At 42.7% G+C, this 17,155-nt stretch overlaps 1 protein-coding gene across 2 annotated transcripts in view; it reads left to right on the top strand.

Moving 5' to 3' along the window:
- CRACR2B (calcium release activated channel regulator 2B) overlaps window positions 1-16,827 on the top strand; it is an 86,061-nt gene extending 69,234 nt beyond the window's left edge. For both annotated transcript variants that reach the window (XM_040410441.1, XM_040410442.1), the window contains exons 8-10: window positions 14,096-14,283; window positions 15,085-15,156; window positions 16,312-16,827. In XM_040410441.1, coding sequence (XP_040266375.1) covers window positions 14,096-14,283; window positions 15,085-15,156; window positions 16,312-16,471 — 420 coding nt within the window. In that variant the 3' untranslated portion in view covers window positions 16,472-16,827. The remainder of the gene's footprint in view (window positions 1-14,095; window positions 14,284-15,084; window positions 15,157-16,311) is intronic.
- The last annotated feature ends 328 nt before the right edge of the window (window positions 16,828-17,155 follow it).

Genomic DNA, 17,155 nt, shown 5'->3' with positions numbered 1-17,155 from the left:
AGAGTGCAAAAGTTTAAAAAAAATAAAAAAAAGTCTCATTGTCAACCAAAGGTCTTTCAGTGACCTCTTGGGGACAAACTATGTGCCAAAAATGTATTCAAAAAATTAAAACAATAAAATAAAACATATAATAAAATACAAGAAAAAAAAAAGTCAGTGTATGTGGCAAAATATATTTAAAAAAAAAAAGCAATTAAAAAAAAATAGGAAAATAAAAAAATAAATGTATAAAATACAAATAAAATATTTTTTTATGGAAAACGTACAATCGGTGTCCCCCAAAGGTCTTTTTATAACCTCTTGGGGGGGACAAATTGTGTAGCAGAAATATATTGAAAAAAAAATTATACAATACATAAAAGAAAAAACACCCACACCGACCAAAACCATCGCCATTATCGCCCCATTCACATGAAACTATACATATTATAAAACAAAACGACTGACACAAAATAGGGAACTAATTAACCCCTTCCTGACCGGTGCTGTAATAGTACGGCATGTGTGGGAGCGAGGGAGCTCCCCTTCCCCATCAGGTCCCCGCGCTGCTGTGACAGGGACCCAATGGCAGGGAAGGCAGCCCGATGCCTTCCATGTAAGCCTGTCAGATCCAGCTCCTGGATCTCACAGGAAGCAGGCTGTAAGTCTATTACACTGAGTGAAGTACAATATGTCATGAAAAAACTGTCTGAGAATGGCTTGGATAAGTAAAAGTATTCCAAAGTTATTACCACATAAAGTGACACATGTCAGATTTTCAAAAAATGGCCTAGGCAGGAAGGTGAAAACTGGCCTGGGGTAGAAAGGGTTAATATTTATTTTGGTGTTAGTTTGGTGTTAATTTTGTGTTGAGCTGTACTTTGAAAAAAAATACTTTTTAAAAATGATTTGTACCATTTCCACCAAATAAAACTAAAACATATAATAAAAAGCCCTATGTGTCATGTAAAAAAATTGTTGCAAAAATGATTTTGGTTTTCCAACAAGTAAAAAAGTTACAACTGTTTGAACCACTTGCGCTAAATCACAAAAAAGTTTCTGGTTATTAATGACTTTTCAGGCCTGGTCATTAAAGGGTTAACCAGTAGGCACTCTCCCTGCTAGTAAGACAAAGTGCTTACTGATTATATTGCAGGGTCCCCTATAATTGGGGGCAGAAGGGGGTAATAACCAGTGAGCGCCACTTAAAGGGTTTTTCCGGTAAAAATGATTTTTTGAACAAGTTCCCGCAGCATGGCCCCTGAATTGGAAGATTCATACTTTTCTGCTCCATGACGCCCCTGCTGTCTCCACCTTACGGTCCCACGCTGTTTACAAATGACTGGCTTCAGCGGTGATGTACTTCTTTTGGCCACATCACTGCTGAAGCCAATTGGCTGGATGTCCATGCACAGAGACCAGAAGGTGGGGACAGTGGGGGCGGTGTGGAGGACCAAAGTGGCCGGGAGCAGACATCTACCGTTTCAGTTTGGTTAGCAAACGAGCGCTGATCAACATTTTTTTTTTTTTTTTTTTTGCCGCCCCTTGAAATAGTGATAGAGCAATGTGACAATGCGGGCCTCAGACCAAAAAAAGTTGTGCACCCCTGTTCTAAGCATTTCTTAAGGCCTGATATAGCAGTTTCACATGCTTCCCAATTCCACATTGCATGATCTTTCCATGACCCATATTCAGTGGAGAAGTAAAGGAGGAGAAGTTCCTGTAGATGTTTTCCAGGTGTATTAAAAGGTGACATTGGCGTGGTATGAAAGCCATGGGGCCAGATTTATCATTAGCTCAAGTCAGAATAATGGAGTAAAAAAGTCGCAAAAAAATGCGCAAACGCTAAAACTGCGCACAAATTTGCGACTTTTTTCTGCTCTGCACTATGCTCGCCAGTTTTCTGAAAGTGGGCATGTTTTCTTATGTAAATGAATCTCTAGACAGATTTTTCTATTGGGACTATTTAAAAAGTCGCAAAAAAATGCGCAATTTCACTCCAGTGAGGACCATGCTTATCTTATGAGACTTTTTAATAGAACATGCGACTTTTTCATAAAAACGTGCGACTTTTGTAAAGCTGCTTACTGACGGATAAACTGCTACCGTCAAACCACATTTATTACAGTCTTAAAGGGCCGATCATAAATCTGACTTGGCTAAAACTGACTTTAGCCATATGTGAAAGTGGAGTGAGCTGTCAGAGTCATGATAAATCTGGCCCATGGTCTTTTAAGTCTTGTTTGTATCCTCATTATACCTTTTTTGTTATCATGTAATCCTAAAGAATGACTTGCCAGGTCTATACTCATAAGTAAGTTTGAAAAGTGCTGTATACAATGCAAGAATGGTTTCTATGGACACTTTTAACAGTACTGGTTTGACAACCTGTGGCTGGTAAATATAGAGGGCAAGAGAATGGGCAGTTGGCATTTGTCCACTGAAAGAATAATAGATGTCAACACCCCTAAATCTGTGTGCTCCACACTGCCTCGCTACGTCACTGTTTGCATGTGTCCTCCATGATGTAATGCTTGAATCTGTTGTGACAAGCTACCCCAAAGATATGAAGAACGCCTCCCCGTGAGCAGCAGTGATTATTCATAGTGTCCATACAAGTTATCTGCTCATCCACATTAAAACTTTGAGCTGGTTCTTGTCAGTCTCTTACTTTCAAAAGTCTTACTTCCATGTGAAATGAAGATGGCCTGTTGGCAATCAATTATTACAAGTAATGATCTGCAAGGGACGCTCTGTCCATACCTCAGAATAAATATAAGCTCCATGAAGTTCTTTTGTGAGATATAATGGTCATCAGGGAGGAGGCGTCTGATAAAGTGGTGCTTTAGAATTAAGGGTACTTTCACACTAGCGTTTTTATTTTCCGGTGTTGAGTTCCGCCACAGGAGCTCTATACCGGAAAAGAACTGATCAGTTTTATCCTAATGCATTCTGAATGGAGAGCGTTCTGTTCAGGATGCTTCAGTTCAGTCCCTCTTAAGTTTTTTGGCCGGAGAAAGTACCGCAGCATGCTGTATTTTTCTCTCCGGCCAAAAACCTTGAACACATGCTGGATCCAGCATTAATTTCCATTGAAATGTATTAGTGCCGTATCCGGCATTAAGTGTTTCGGCTAAACTGATCCGGTTTTCCAGTCTGCGCATGCGCAGGTCTTTAAAAATGCAAAAAAATATATAAATACCGGATCCATTTTTCCGGATGACACCGGAGAGACGGTTCCGGTATTTAAATGCATTTGTCAGACGGATCCGCATCCAGATCCGTCTGACAAATGCCATCCGTTAGCGTCAGGATTGCCGAATCCGGCAGGCAGTTCCGGCAACGGAACGGCCTGCCGGAATCCTCTGCCGCAAGTGTGAAAGTACCCTTAGAACTTCAAAGATTGATAGCCTGTCCTAAGGATAGTCCATCAATTTTAATCGGTGGCTGGCTGACCACTGGAACTCCTTCTGATTAGTACAATGAAGGGCCACGACGTGTGCTCCACGTCCCTTTCACGCGCCCCGTTCACAACTATGAAGCATTGATGGCCTATCCTAAGGATTGACCATCAACATTCATGCCCCAGAGAACCCCTGTAATATGGTGTGTGAAGCAAATCATGGTGCTGTTCTGTGCAGGACATTTGGTTTTACTGATGCAATGGAAGCAAGTAAAGAGGACCTTCAAAATCGCTCCAAATTAAAAGGGGTTGTCCCACGAAAAATATTCTACAGTTTTCAAACCAGCACCTGGATCTGAATACTTTTGTAATTACATGTAATTGAAAATTTTGTATAGCCACTGAGGTATTAAATAAAATGTATCCATATAGTGGCACTTAATTTATTATTTCTTTGTCCTGCTCACTGAGAAGGCCGCACATGCTCAGTTTCATCCTTCAACTGCCTCCTGAGCTGTGATAGGGAGAGAATGTACCTGCCCCCTGATCTGTGATAGGGAGAGCATGGACACGCCCCCTTATCTGTGATAGGGAGAGCATGGACACGCCCCCTTATCTGTAGCAGAGAAGACACTCCCCTTGAGCTGTCAGCTTGATATAAATCTAGCAGAGCAATGAATGAGGAGATCTCTGGATCTATGTGAGGTACAGGGCTGGTTCTGGCTTTGTTAGAAAGGTATTGTCATGTACTATATAGTGTCTGAGTTTCATTTTTTACATTATTCATGGGATAACCCCTTTAAACAGAATTAATCGGGAAGAAAACAATCTTTAGGAATTTATTTAATACATGAAATCCTTTAATTTGAACTTTTCAGATACAGTTTCCAAGAAAGTCAAATGATGACATAGTGGGAAATACGGAGAATACAAATGTGATCGCACTCTATATCCAGCATTCTGCCCTGCCTCCATGCTGGATGAGACATTGGTGTACATTTTGGCCAAAGCGTAATAAGCCACTCACCACGTCAAGGTTGCCTCCATTTGAGTGGTCCCTAACGCTAGTTCCCACCTGTTCATGGGCCATGACAGCCACACAAAATCCAGGGAATGCAGGTCAGCGTGCACGCCAAGCACACTCTGCTTTTAACCCCGTCCGGTGTCATTACAGCTTTCATCGGATCCAGGGATGCAAGTACCAACATGCACGCTGAGCCCACCATATACTTCTCCTGGAGCCAAATGGCTACTGGTAGGTTCTATATAAGCAGACTCAGTTTTATACTGACTTTAAAACCAGCCTCCAGGACAGATTGACTGGTCAGGTGTGCATGACTCAATGGAGATCGCCATGCTTCCAATACATACTACAAAGAAAAAAAATTTGGGGAATTGAGTCAGCACAACCTGTATATAGGTGCAGATCACTATGGCGAAATACATATACAAACGGAGAATACAAATGTGATCGCACTCTATATCCAGCATTCTGCCCTGCCCTGCCCTTTGTATATGTATTTCGCCATAGTGGTCTGCACCTATATACAGGTTGTGCTGACTCAATTCCCCAAATTTTTTTTCTTTGTAGTATGTATTGGAGGCGTGGCGATCTCCTTGGAGTCATTGCACACCTGACCAGTCAATCTGTCCTGGAGGCTGGTTTTAAAGTCAGTATAAAACTGAGTTTGCTTATATAGAACCTACCAGTGGCCATTTGGCTCCAGGAGAAGTATATGGTGGGCTCAACGTGCATGTTGGTACTTGCATCCCTGGATCCGATGAAAGCTGTAATGGCACCGGACGGGGTTAAAAGCAGAGTGTGCTTGGGGTGCACGCTGACCTGCATTCCCTGGATTTTGTGTGGCTGTCATGGCCCATGAACAGGTGGGAACTAGCGTTAGGGACCACTCAAATGGAGGCGACCTTGACGTGGTGAGTGGCTTATTACGCTTTGGCCAAAATGTACACCAATGTCTCATCCAGCATGGAGGCAGGGCAGAATGCTGGATATAGAGTGCAATCACATTTGTATTCTCCGTTTGTATATGTATTTCGCCATAGTGGTCTGCACCTATATACAGGTTGTGCTGACTCAATTCCCCAAATTTTTTTTCTTTATAGTGGGAAATACGCTGAAACATGCAGGGTTATTTGGCTTGTTTTAACCATGTGTACAGATCTTTGAGTCTTATATGCCTGTATTACACTGGCTGATTTTTCAGCAGGTAATCGATAACGAGCGTTTGCATGAACGCTCTTTAGCGATCATCTGGCAGTATAATACTGCCGCTGATGAACGAGCAAACGCTTGATCATCGGGCAATGGAAATATTTTTACATGTTAAAAAATTATCTTTTGCAGGCGGCAGATCGTGGTATCTAATCATGATCTGCGGCCGTCAAACTACTAGACAGCATGGGGACGAGCGATGGCATAGCAGTTTCTCCTCCCCATACATGCATGTAATGGCAGCGGTCTCCTCCACTAGCGAGGGAACGCTTCCTCCCGACAATAGTCTGCCACATCGGGCTGTGTAATACAACCTTTAGGTGAACAGCTGATATGCAGCCGATAAGAACACATCTTTTATAAAAAATGCCTATGACCTCATGTCTGTATCCAGAAAACCCCAGTAAAATGATGTGTGATGCGACTCTTGGCATCGTTGTGTGCAGGAAATTAGATTTTAAAGGGGTTTTCCAGGATTTCTATACTGATGACCTGTGCTTGGTATCGCAGCTCAGCCCCATTCACTTGAATAGGGCTGAGCTGCTCCTCGGCCACATGACCGATGAATGTGTCGTCACTGGCCTAGGAAAAGCAGAAGCTCACAGACCTTCTCAAACAGCTGATCGGCGTGTCGGACCCCCACTGATCAGATAGGTCATCAGTGAAAAAGAATAAAATCTCTGAAAACCCCTTTAATGCTGCAAGGGAAGTGAGTAAAGAGCATGCTCAAAATCACTCCAGATTAATCCCAATTAATTAGGTAGAAAACAATCTTTAGGGATTTATTTAACGTATGAATACTTTAATTTGAACGTCTCAGATACAGTTTCCAAGAAAGTCAAATTACATCATAGTGGGAAATACGCTGAAACATTTTTTTTTTTGTTTGTTTGCACCTTGTGTACATATAGTACATTAACAGCTGGGAAATACGCAGCTAAGAACACACCTTTACAATAAATACCTATGATCTCATCCCTGTATCTAGAGAACCCCTGTAATACGGTGTGCCAAGTGAATCATGGCATTGTTCTGTGCAGGACATTTGGCTTTAATGCTGCAAGGGAAGCGAGTAAAGAGGACCTTCAAAATCATTCCAGATTAATCCCAATTAATGTTCAATGGTCTTTAGGAATTTATTATATTCAATCTTTTAATTTTAATTTATCGGATACAGTTTTCAAGAAAATCAAAATTTCCTTGTGTCAGTATCCAGTGAACCCCAGTAAAATGATGTGTGAGGTGACTCGTGGCATCATTCTGTGCAGGACATGTGGTTTTAATGCTTCAAGGGAGGCAAGTTAAGAGGACCCTCAAAATCACTCCAGATTAATCCCAATTAATTGGGGAGAAAATTATCTTTGCATCTATTGAATACAGTGTCGGACTGGGGTGCCTAGGGCCCACCAGTGGAATTAATTTTGGGGGCCCACCCTAACACTACTGTAAACAAATACGCATTACATGTATATTTTTCGGCCTCACGTGCATGAACATGTGCACTTTATCACACAACACAGCGTGCAGAACAGAATGCGTTGTGGATGCGTTCAGTGAAAACTGTGTGATTTTGCAAACAAAACCATTCAGTTTTGTTTGCGATCGCATTTAGTTCTTCAGTTTTTATCGCGCAGTGCAATGTGATTTACTGCTTTTTTGCGCACGTGTGATAAAAAACGGAATGTTTACAGACAACATCTCTTAGCAACCATCCGTGAAAATCTCATCGAATCCGCACTTGCTTGCGGATGTGATGCAATTTTCACGCAGCCCCATTCACTTCTATGAGGCAAGCGCTGCGTGAAAATTGCAGAATATAGAACATGCTGCAATTTTCACACAACGCAAAAGTGATGCATGAAAACCACCGCTCATGTGCACAGACCCATTTAAATGAATGGGTTCGGGTTCCGTGCGGGCGCAATGTGTTCGCATCACGCATTGCACCGGCGCGGAATTCTCTCTTGTGTGAAAGGGGCCTAAAGAGCAGTGTCTAAAACACCGGTCTTAATAAATATGACCCTTTTTTTTAACTCCCTGCCTTCTGTGCCACTCACTCATGTACTTGCACACTTCTAAACGGCAGTTAAAAATTGGCCCATTGATTTCAAAGGGGTCCGTCTGGCTATCAAAATATCTAAATGTACAAAAAATAGGACATGTCCTATTTTTTGATGGCAGCTAAAAAAAACAACCAAGTGAATAGCCCCTATAGTCTGCAATGGTACTGAAAATGGCGGTCGTTTTCCATTATTGTGTGAATTGAACGTCATTCTTTTTTTTTTTTTTTACAAAGGAATGGGAAAGAAATTAAATCCATCGCTTTTCTTAGCTTTTTTATGCCATGCACTGTCCAGTGTAATGTACAGTGTGTAGCTCTCATTAGCACCATGTTACCATGATATATATAAAATACAGTTTGATTTTTATAACCTTTTTATTTTTTGGATGGAATGGAATTTCTTTTTGATCTTTGTGTTTTACTTGTGCCTGTGTTTCGTTCTAATACTGTACGGAGCAGGAGCTTCGTACAGTATTAGAATGTATTGGCTCCGATGAGTGGTACTTTGAAACCGAACGGGAAATGTTTTTTTACAGTACAAATTAATTTCTGAAGTTATTACATGAGACTTCCAAAAGCAACATCTTAGGCTCATTGGAGCCAATACATTCTAATACTGTACTGGGCTCCTGCTCCGTACAGTACAGTATTAGAACAAAGTTTTATGCGAATCGACTTCAGATGTTTCATCCGAAGTCAATTCGCTCATCCCTAATTCAGACCAATTTTTAAAGGGGTTCTCCAGGCATCCTGAGAAATACACGCATTCTGTGGACCTGTGGAAGAAATTTGGTTTCATTACTACTCACCTGTCCTTTGCTCTGTCAATACTCGATCAAAACTAATAGCCCAAACAAAATACACATAGAGTATGATATAAAATATATCAAAATTTGTTATAGACTATTCCAACTGATCCCCGTACTGTTTTTCACCTTTAATATTTATACATTTTATGTGATCATGTTTCAATAAATACATTTTGATATATTTTATATCATACTCTATGTGTATTTTGTTTGGGCTATTAGTTTTGATCGAGTATTGACAGAGCAAAGGGCAGGTGAGTAGTAATGAAACCAAATTTCTTCCACAGGTCCACAGAATGCGTGTATTTCTCAGGATGCCTGGAGAACCCCTTTCATTTTTTTGCATACTGTATAGACTTTCAGTTGTCATACATGTATATACCGTAATATATTGATAATATATTGATAAACCTCATCACCAGCATTTACTGTGAGCGGTAAGGTGATGATAATTATCACCAAAATAATCTAGTCAAGTACCACAAGCCTTAAAAAAAAAAATCTATTTTTTTTCATAGACACAGGAAAAAAAAACATCTATTTTTACTGACTGTCCAGAAAATTCTGGACGATTAGCAACCCTGTCCAGTCGCAATGTGGTGTCTGCTTCCCATTGTTTTCAATGGGAGGCAGCAGTGCAGTTTGCAGTGCGAAGGTCTGCATGGTGTCCACTTGCTGCTTGGCTGTATTCCAAGGAGCTAAGACACAAGAGGATCCATAGCATCTAAAGTGAACAGAAACTGCGTCAGTTTCTGTTGCGGTATACAGTACATTGCGGATTTTGAGAGCATCAAAATTTGTCATGTGTACAGGGTACGGGCCCTAAGAGTACAGCATTTTGTAGTAAGAAAACTACAACTCCCAGAAGGTCCTGAAGGTCTGAAACTGACAGGGTGTGCTGGGAAATGTAGTTTCCAGAGAGGAGGTGAGTAAAAATGCAGACTTTTTTTTTTTTTAGAGCATTAAATACCTATTAGGCCTCTTGCACACAAACGTATGTGTTCCATTCCATGCATTAGGGACCGCAATTTGCGGTCCCCAATGCACGAACAAAGTTTGTGCAGCGGCCAGGACGGATCCGGACCGATTTAATTTGAATGGGTCCGCATCCGTCCGTTCTACAAAAAGTGCTCCGTAGTGCTTCCGTAGGGTTCCGTTCTGCATCACTGTGATTGCGGACCCATTGAAGTGAATGGGTCCGCATCCATGATGCGGAATGCACACGGACTGGTGCCCGTGTATTGCTGACCCGCTGTTTGCGGTCCACAATATGGCCACGGGAAGCACACGGTCGTGTGCAAGAGGCCTTAGGCTGGAAGGAGACTGGCCTGGGCATACTTCTCAGCTTGCTTTATTGGAAACATCTCCTTGTGCTTCTCTTCTTTGGCTCTTCCTGTGTCTGTCTGGTCATCACAATCCTGCTGCTGCGCTCTACAATCACTCAGAATATGGGTGGGCGGCAGGGCTGCTCCTGTGCGCAGCGTCATCAGTGCACACACTTACAGGTCAAGAGGTGGGGCCCACAGTTGAAGAAGATGGGCCCCAATGTGCTTCCCCAGCCATACAAGAAGACAAGCAGTGAGATAATCTCAGAAATCATGTCTCCACTTGCTGCACATTGATGCCCATTGCTGGCCCTGTAGTGAGTGCTGCACTGTTTATTACAGCGACAGGCAGTGGCACTTGTGAATATACTACACATATGCACTTACTTTGATGCAGGATTCCTGGGGCTCCATCATGCAGTGGAAGGGGAGTCCTGCAGCTAGAGCGGTGGGTACAAGGCAGGACTGAGCCCCCTGTACTGTAGCTGTAAGCACTGCATGGCCTGACAACCCCCCCCCCCCGACCTCGGCCCTGACTACACAGCTGCATCATTTACACCAGCCCTGGGAATGTCTGGCTGCTGGGTAAGAGGGTAAGGGTTAACAGGCACCACAGCTAGCCAAGGAATAAGAGATGGGAGGTGGAAGGGAGGCTCTAACTAGTAGTAATTCTTACAGCAGTGTCGGCTCCTCTGACCGGGAACAGGCTGGGAGGAGGAGCTTTCTTCTAGGCTGCTGTGTGCGGGACCACAGGGCTGGCAGCAGTGCTGCCCACAGTCTATCCAGCAAGCGCTGAGCTGTCCTGTAGTTCAAAACAGCTGATCACCGTCTGTGCCCTGATCTGCCTTGCGAGTCTGGAGTCCATGCAGAGGGACGACTGTCACCCGCCCTGGCGCCCCCTCAGGAGTCGGACACATCTCTGTCTGCACCCCCAGGCTGCCTGATTATAAATATTAGCTTGCAAGCAAGGGGCCCACCGGGGATTTCACCGGCTCCCCGGTGGGCCAGTCCGAGCCTGATTGAATAAGTAAAATCCTTTAATTTAACCTTCTCCGATACAGCTTCCAAGAAAGTGAAATGACATCACAATGACAAATACACAGAAACGTGGGGTTATTAGGCTTGTTTTAACTTTTGTAGACAGATAGTACATTTAGCTGAACAGCTGGGATATTCACAGCTGATAAAAGCGTATCTTTACAGGAAATACCTATGATCTCATGCCCATATCCCAAAATGAACTTGTCCTGTACCTTTTTATATCTGTATTTACTTTGGCCTCATTAACTGTGTGGACGCCTGGCATTAATGCCCTTTAAACCTTCATGCAAAATAACAATGGTATAAATTGGGGAATATTACTGAAAGATCTCAGCAAGATGGCAACCTGGGCAGGGAAATAGGAGATGTATAGTACTGATATAATGTAAAAGGAATACGGCTGGGCATAACGGGAGAAGGAATACTGACCAGAAAACCATGTAGCGGCTCTCAATGTCAAGTAGCGAGTGCAATAACGGAAAGCAGGAAAACGTTGCTGGTTAAACTTGCAAAAAATGCCTTAAAAAGGTTGACTGGATAAATGTATACAGGTTCAACACAAATAATTGGTACGTCATTTCAAGAACTGTGTAACCGACTAGGGGATATTATTTGTGTGTGGAAGAAGAGGTGGTCCCCACTGTCCATATAGGAAAGGTTTCTTTACAGTGCGGGTTGTGAAGCTTTGAATCGCTCTACCTCTAGAGATCATAATGGCCAAAACGTTTAGACATTTAACTAAGGCCACTTCCACACATTTACGTTCTGTTTTTTGCGTTCCGTGTACCGGACCGTATACGGAACCATTCCTTTTCAATGGATCCGCCCTAAAAAATGGAAGGTACTCCGTATGCCTTCCGTTTCCGTATTTCCGTTCAAAGATAGAACATGTCCTATTATTGTCCGCATAACGGACAAGGATAGTACTGTTCTATCAGGGGCCAGCTGGTCGCTTCCGCAAAAAACGGAATGCCCATGGACGTCATCTGTATTTTTTGCGGACCGCAAAATACTGAAAAAGCCATACGGTCGTGTGCAAGAGGCCTAATGACTAATAATCCTGGAGGTGAAATGTATAGGGGGTGTGAATGTTATACTGATCCATCGTAATCCTTCAACTGTCTGCGTTGGAATGGGAAATTTCCCTTAGGCTTCTTGCACATGAACGTATTTTCTTTCCGTGTCTGTTCCGTTTTTTTTTTGCCGACCATATGCAGAAGCATTCATTTCAATGGGACTGCAAAAAAAACGGAAAGGTACTCCGTGTGCATTCCGTTTTCGTATTTCCGTATATCCGTTCCGCTAAAAGACAGAATTTTTCCTATTATTGTCCGCATAACGGACAAGGATAGCACTGTTCTAATAGGGGTCAGCTGTTCCATTCCGCAAAATACAGAATGCACACGGACGTCATCCGTATTTTTTGCGGATCCGTTTTTTGCGGTCCACAAAATATACATGGTTGTGTGCAAGAGGCCTTATCCTAAAGCAGGGATGCTCAGCCTGCGGCCCTCCAGCTGTTGCAAAACTACAACTCCCAGCATGCCCGAACAGCCTACAGCTATCAGCCTACAGCAGGGCATTGTGGGAGTTGTAGTTTTACAACAGCTGGAGGGCCGCAGGTTGAGCATGCCTGCCCTAGAGGGAAAAAAAATTACAAAAACTGTTTGAGAGAGGCTGATGTTTATATACGTGTCTTTATTACCCCGTAGCAAATCTCAGAATGGCCCTCGCTCCCCACTCAGCGCGCCTCCAAATGTACGGCCCCTTTATTAAAGATCATTCCACCTTTCCATTTTTGGTCTAAAATTCTGTAATAATTAGTTTATTTTTATATAGGGGATCTGTGATCATATACTTATTTTGGCAACCGCCACCAGAGGAAGTTAATTGAATATGGATTTATACAGTTTGTATGGCACTCAATCCTAGCGGTATTAACCTTTTAAGGCTAGTTTCAGCCTTAGGCTACATGCACACGACCGTATGTGTTTTGCGGTCCGCAAAAAAAATGGATGACCTCCGTATGCCATCCGTTTTTTTTGCGGATCCATTGTAACAATGCCTAAAACGGACAAGAATAGGATAGCACAGTGTGCTGGCCGCATTTTTTGCAGACCCATTGAAATGAATGGGTCCGCATCCTATCCTCAAAAAAAAACGGAACGGACACTGAAACAAACAACGTTTGTGTGCATGTAGCCTTACTGTGGTAGGCTGTACCCGTAGAGAACACCCTTCCAGAGTACTCTGGATCCGGCATCGCTGGATACTACGGCCTTCCTGCTGGACACCATTGACTATAATGGGGACCAGCAGAGATCCGACTGCTACCTGGCAAATATGCCGAGAAATGGCTGAACAAAAAAAACGCTAAGCACAGCTGATTTGTCCGGCCGATTCCTAGCATTGTCTGACGGAACACCTGGCAGCAGGTTGGAAACTAGCCTAAGCAATGAGATCTCCCCTATATTGGTGGTGTAGATAGCCACTATGACAGTGCCAAGGGTAGCAGTTCAGTGTCCACCTTATGCCCCATCTTGCGTGCCCTGCCTCTATGGTAGATATGCCACTAGTGACAATATAGTGTATTGGTAATGGACTATGAGAGAACACAATGCTGCAATGTAACAGCGTGGTATGGGTAAAGACTCCATGTGGCCTCAGCCTAAGGCCTCTTGTACACGACCGTATGGCTTTTTTGGTCTGCAAAAAATACGGATGACGTCCGTGTGTATTCCGTTTTTTGCGGAACGGAACAGCTGGCCCCTGATAGAACGGTACTATCCTTGTCCGTTATGCGGACAATAATAGGACATGTTCTATCTTTGAACAGAAATACGGAAACGGAAGGCATACGGAGTACCTTCCGTTTTTTTTGTTTTTTTTCCAGACCCATTGAAATGAATGGTTCTGTATACGGACCGTATACGGAACGCAAAAAACAGAACATAAATGGAAAAAAAAAATTGTGTGCAAGAGGCCTAATACTATGATTTCTTCCAAAAAGAAGCTGCATTGATAACAGAATTGTATATTTTTCTATCCTTAGGATACTCGTACGCTGCGGACAGTGATGTCATTGTCATCTGGGGCACATTCATTTACAATTTTAGACTTAGTACATATATTCTGATTTGTATTGTTCTCCATCCTAACTCTGGTTTTCCTGGTGGTCGATGGGTGACACTTTTATTTTCCCACTTTGTTCCATACCTGACATTGAGCTTCTCCTTCCGACAGCTCGAGCAGCAGCTCCATTCCCTAAATAATGAGCAACTTGAGACCCGTGTTCAAAACGATCGCCTGAAACAGCTAAATGAGGATCTGGTTGAACAACTAGACAAGACCAAGACAGATTTGGAAAAAGCTCAGACCCATCTGCTGGGATTACGCCGGCAAGAGAAGGAGGAGCTGGAGCGCAAGAAGAGGTAAGTTCTGATGACTAGGTTGGAGCATACTTACAGTATCCGTTCAGATCCGCTCCCTGGATTTTTCAAAATGTGCAAATTAAAAAAATTTGGGGAAATATTGTGAAGTGGCTACTGATTCAATTCAAAAAGGCAAGAGTCAGTATATATGTATTGCAAATATACGGTGGAGCTCTGTTCACATTTCTGTGGGAGACATTCTACACTATTCTTCCTACTGAAATGAAGGGCACCACAACATAAACCTGGCAGACCCGTTATGAGTCAATGTATGAGTCTGTCAGGTGCCCCCGGTGCCCATCAAGGAGGGAAGCCAAAACCTTTCCGATAAGATACATGATGGTTTTGTTTTGTAATGCCATCTAGTGTTAAGATTGGGTATTACAATCAGGAGAATTTCCTTCTATTTACTTGGTAGGAAGCTGAATTTCCCCTCATACATTTCCTATAGGGTGCAAGGCTATAGTCTCAAATACTGTAAGTTATGCTGCCATTAGTGGGTATCTTTTAGTAGTACCAAGCTGCAGCATTTAATTGTTAGGCTGGTCATACATTAGTGATTTTGTATGACCAAAAATGTATCTGCCGTGGCAGTCAAATAGAGGTCTTCATCCACATCTGCCTTTGGATGGCAACTGACACCATGGATACACCATTACTATTCTACGTGTAACTCGTGAGGTTCTTGAGATGGTTGACTCTACAAAATGTCTATTAAGTATCACATATAATCTTTAAGTTATCCAGTGAGATGGAAATAATAGCCATAATCTGACCCACGTCTTGTCGGTTTCTCTACAGAGATGTGTTCAAGGTGTCCAGAAATATGCAGAAAGAAAAACAGAGTCTTCTCCGACAACTGGAGCTTCTCAGGTAACCTCTACCTCTGGACCCAATACCTATCTTGAAAATATAAGTAGCGTTTAGAGTCATTGGTGTACTTACCATGGAGGCAGAGCATGCTGCTGGTATGGGGACCATGGTGAGGTGGGGGCTCAGTACTGAATGACATACTCCCACTAGGGGGAGCTCTGTGCTAAGAGACTTTTACAGCTGCCATTCAGTTCAAAAGTAACTGCATATATTACTATGCACAGAGCTCCCCCTAGTGGTGGCTGCAGGGAGACAGTTTTATCATGTACTATGTATGAAAGGAAGCAGGATACTGATTGATTTGTATTTGTTTAAGCCAGCTGTCTACTGTAAATATATTGAGAAATATGGTGTTCAGAATGAGTACACCTGCTCTACTTTTTCCAGCACAGAAATTGGACAAAAACTGTGACTTTTCTAAATCTAACTGTGTGGGGATACTAAGTTTTGCTATGGGGCCTTTGCTACTTCTGTTCGCTTTCTAGTGCCACCTACAGACCATTACCTCACTTGTGTCCCCTATAGCACATCATCTTACCTAAGTCACATGCAGCACATTACCTCTTTGTTGACATTAGAGATAAGGCTTCACATGAGAAGGGATACTCTGCCAATAGACTGATTTTTTTTAACCCTTGTATCTCAAAAACAGATGTACATTTTTAATAAAGACCAATTGAAAAACAGATTTTTAGCCTGAAAGGAGTAAATTGCAACTATAAAAAAAAATTGCCTCTGTGGTGTCCACGGCCCTTACACTATTTCTGGACTTGGATGCCTATTAGTGTGTTGGTAATTCCGTACGGAATGCATGACATGTAATCACAATATGAAACCAGGTAGACATCCAGTGAAATCCAGCCAGTGCCCTGTGCACAAGAGGAGTCAACGAAATGTCAGATGGTTTAGCTGGCCTCTGATTTGGAAGATATTTTTTGGCAGGCAAGTGACAGACATGCATAATGCAAAAAGTCGCAGGAGGGTGGGGGTGCATTGTTGAGTTTGGCTCTGAGCCCACAATCACTAAGGCCCCCTTACAGCGTGCGTATTTGGCGCCATGCCACCTTGTGCCTGCTGTGTAAACATGGCAGAGCTGTTCAGACTCTACCTGAATATAACCCTATAGTCATGCAGCTGTAAAATTGTATTTTCCAGGGAAATGAACAAAAAGCTTCGAGATGAGAAGGATGTGTTTGAAGCAAGAAGGCTGGATATCCTACGGAAGGATGTGACAGACTCTCTCCTGGTGTCTGGAAGCTGCTGCTGCTGCCACTCGAGCTGTGGCGGCAGTGTCCACTGTAATCCTGGATTATGACCACAAGGGGGTGCTAACGGGGTTAGCAATCTGACTGTAGAATATTTGTAGTATAGTCTAGTTCTGTACGGATGTGTATATGTATATATTATCTGTGTCTGACCCCCGCTCTTACATGTAGATACGGAGGAGTGACATGTATATAAATAGGTCAAAGCGTTAGCATAGGTACGAGCGGACATCGTGCTAATGGGGGAGCAGAACAATTTAGCCTAAAGGGACTGTGCTTACTGCAGGTAGAAAGGCCCGATATAACGCACAGCTCCCTGTGATATTGTACCTCAGGATCTTACAGAACGTGCTTCCATTACAGCTCAAATATTAAAGGGTTTTGAGATTATTTTTTTAAATAAATAGTTTTTAATATTTTCTTCTTTTGTCTTTCAATCGGTGACTTTGGGAGGGGCTCAGAATTCTTCTTCACAACCTCTGCCTTGTAGAGCCTGGTACACACAGAGCTGTTTGGTGCAGTTTGTAGTAAGTCACTAGTAGTGACTGTATAAAAACTAGAAGTCCAAAAGAAGAAACAGGTATACAATGGAGCTACGTCTTTGTTGCACATAGTAACCAATCATGGTGGAGCTTTAACTCTTTTAAAAGCAGAATATGAAATGAAAGCTGCGCTGTGATCGGTTGCTATAAACAATAAAGACAGTTTTTTTTTTTTGTCAGTTTCATAACTCT

This window comes from Bufo bufo, chromosome 10, assembly GCF_905171765.1.
Source record: "Bufo bufo chromosome 10, aBufBuf1.1, whole genome shotgun sequence".
NCBI classification, from domain to species: Eukaryota; Metazoa; Chordata; class Amphibia; order Anura; family Bufonidae; genus Bufo; species Bufo bufo.
The sequence above is the reverse complement of the archived record's forward strand: the minus strand, read 5'-3'. Positions and strand labels throughout refer to the sequence as shown.